This window comes from Octodon degus, unplaced genomic scaffold, assembly GCF_000260255.1.
Source record: "Octodon degus isolate 3935 unplaced genomic scaffold, OctDeg1.0 scaffold00405, whole genome shotgun sequence".
Lineage (NCBI taxonomy): Eukaryota > Metazoa > Chordata > Mammalia > Rodentia > Octodontidae > Octodon > Octodon degus.
The window spans coordinates 237,952-240,156 of record NW_004524981.1 but is presented as its reverse complement, the minus strand read 5'-3'; the positions used below and the strand labels follow the sequence as shown (position 1 = coordinate 240,156).

At 41.4% G+C, this 2,205-nt stretch overlaps 1 protein-coding gene across 1 annotated transcript in view; it reads left to right on the top strand.

Moving 5' to 3' along the window:
* Nucleotides 1–1,743, top strand: part of LOC101569615 (putative uncharacterized protein ZNRD1-AS1) — a 6,313-nt gene extending 4,570 nt beyond the window's left edge. The window contains exons 3-4 of the mRNA XM_023708585.1: nt 165–240; nt 999–1,743. Of these exons, the coding sequence (XP_023564353.1) occupies nt 165–240; nt 999–1,739 (817 nt within the window). The 3' untranslated portion in view covers nt 1,740–1,743. The remainder of the gene's footprint in view (nt 1–164; nt 241–998) is intronic.
* Nucleotides 1,744–2,205: the final 462 nt, after the last annotated feature.

Here is a 2,205-nt window from a genome sequence, read left to right as displayed (position 1 = left end):
TCAGCCCACCAGGGGGCGCGGCTGGCTGGCATGTGGTGCTGGAGGATTGAACCGCGGTCCCTGTGCTTTGCCAAGCTTGTTCCAAGTAGGTGCTTTAGACCACTGAGCCATCTCTCCAGCCCCATCCCCCAAATTTTAATCTGCCTTTACTTTTTATTTTCCAGATTATCCTGGGCTAAAACATCAAAAGACCCTAGGATTGCTGCAGGTCAACAGTCCCCACTGGAGAAAAAGATCTTGGTAAATAAGTTATCTTCACAACATATAGCTTGGAATTATTCAGAGGCCTTGGGTTGAAATTGTAAGGTTTCAACCTTAGGCTTAAGATTCTTCTGTCCGGGGCTGGTGAGATGGCTCAGTGGTCTAAAGCACCTACTTAGAACAAGCTTAGCAAAGCACAGGGACCGCAGTTCGATCCCCCAGCACCACATGCCAGCCCGCCCCCCTGGTGGGCTGAGCTGGCCACACACACACACACACACAAATAAATAAAAAATTAAAAAAAAAAAAGATTCTTCTGTCCAATTGACATCATATAGCATATCTGCACTAGCCAATATTTCCCAGCCATTTCCACAGTTACAACATAAAGTGTCGCTTTGAAATCTCCTGAAAAAAAATACATGTATAATTAGTTTTTGATTTGTAGGGGTACTTCAAACTTTTAGGTTTTTTTTTTTTTAATTTTTTTTTTTCAGGCTCAGGATGCCTTAAGGGCAGGTCTGGTAAGGCATGAGGATCTGGGGATCAAACCACAGAATCCTGAGCCTGACTGCTTTGCTTAAGCAGGCACTTAAACAACTGAACTAATGGGCAGGCCACTATACTTTTAGATTTCACAGGCTTGCTTTGGGAATGAAGGGAGTCAAATTAAAATTATTACACTAAAGTAGGTAAAACAGAATGTATCTTCTTGGTTTTGGGAGGGGTAGACTCCTGTTTAAATATGTTCAAAGACAAACAGATGATCACATTATAAAATTCTACACCTTTGACAGACTCTAGGTGGCATGCATACAACAGCAGCGAGATACTTGATAACTCAGAAACATCAAGAGGAGTATGAAACACTCTGTAGAGAGCAGGCTCGCTCTCTTGATTACTGGCTTGCCAAAGCAGAGTCCTACTATAATAAAAGAATAATGGACATAGTGAAAAAAGAGGCAACAGGCAATGAAATTAAGATGAAAATGGAAGAGGAAACAGCCCAAAGCGTAGAGGGACAAAAACGTTACTGTGTAGTACCTGAGAGAGAGAAGAAACATGCCGAAGGCCACACACATCCAACAGGCCAGGCCAGAGGGTCTAAAAACATAACATCTAGACAACCACAGCCGCTCAGTGACACATTGCCAAAAATTATGCCAGAAAAGCATGGCATCCAGAAAGCACAAAGAAAGCAGGTAAATGAGAGAGAACAGATGCAAATTAGGGATCACCAGGAACGCATGATTCGAGGGAGAGAACTTATAGAGCAAAGACTCAAGGAGAGAGTCCTGAGAAAAAGCCAGAGCCAGCCGCCCCCACGTGCCAAGTGTGAGGGAGCACGGAAGGAGACCAGGGAGCTTGAGAGGGTCACTGCATACCCGCTTTTCCAGCCGAGCAGGAGAAGTCGGATGCAAGTGACTGTGCTTATGGAAAAGTCTCAGGCTGGAGAGGAAGTGGGCGCAATTCTGAAACCACGCGAAAGAAAATACTTGGCTCTACCCCCCTTTTTGGGACATCAAATAAGAAAATAAAACATTAGGATTAGTAAGTTTCAATGCTTTTGTGATGAAACTATATCTCTTAATTGAATCTTTTGTTGCTAGTTGCCTCTTCTAAGGAATTAGTCATTTCTGGTTTTTTGTTTGTTTGTTTGTTTTGTTTTTGGTGGTACCAGGGTTCGAACTTGGGACCTTGCACTTGCCAAGTAGGAACTTAAGCCGTTGACCTATATCCCCCAATTTGTATCACATATAGTATAAGGTAGTTCTAAATTTGAAAACTTGCTTAGCTCATTCTGTTTGTTTAAAAAAAAAACCTTCTGTTTATTTATTCACATTTTGTATCTTTTTTTGTTCAGTTTTCCTATTTCTAAAGTGAGAACAATACTTCATAGAACCAGTAGGAAGATTATGATTTTTGTGAAGAATTAATGAGTGTCAGTTGTTTTTTTTTTTTAATTTTTTTATTTATTAGAGAGAGAGAGAGAGAGAGAGAGAG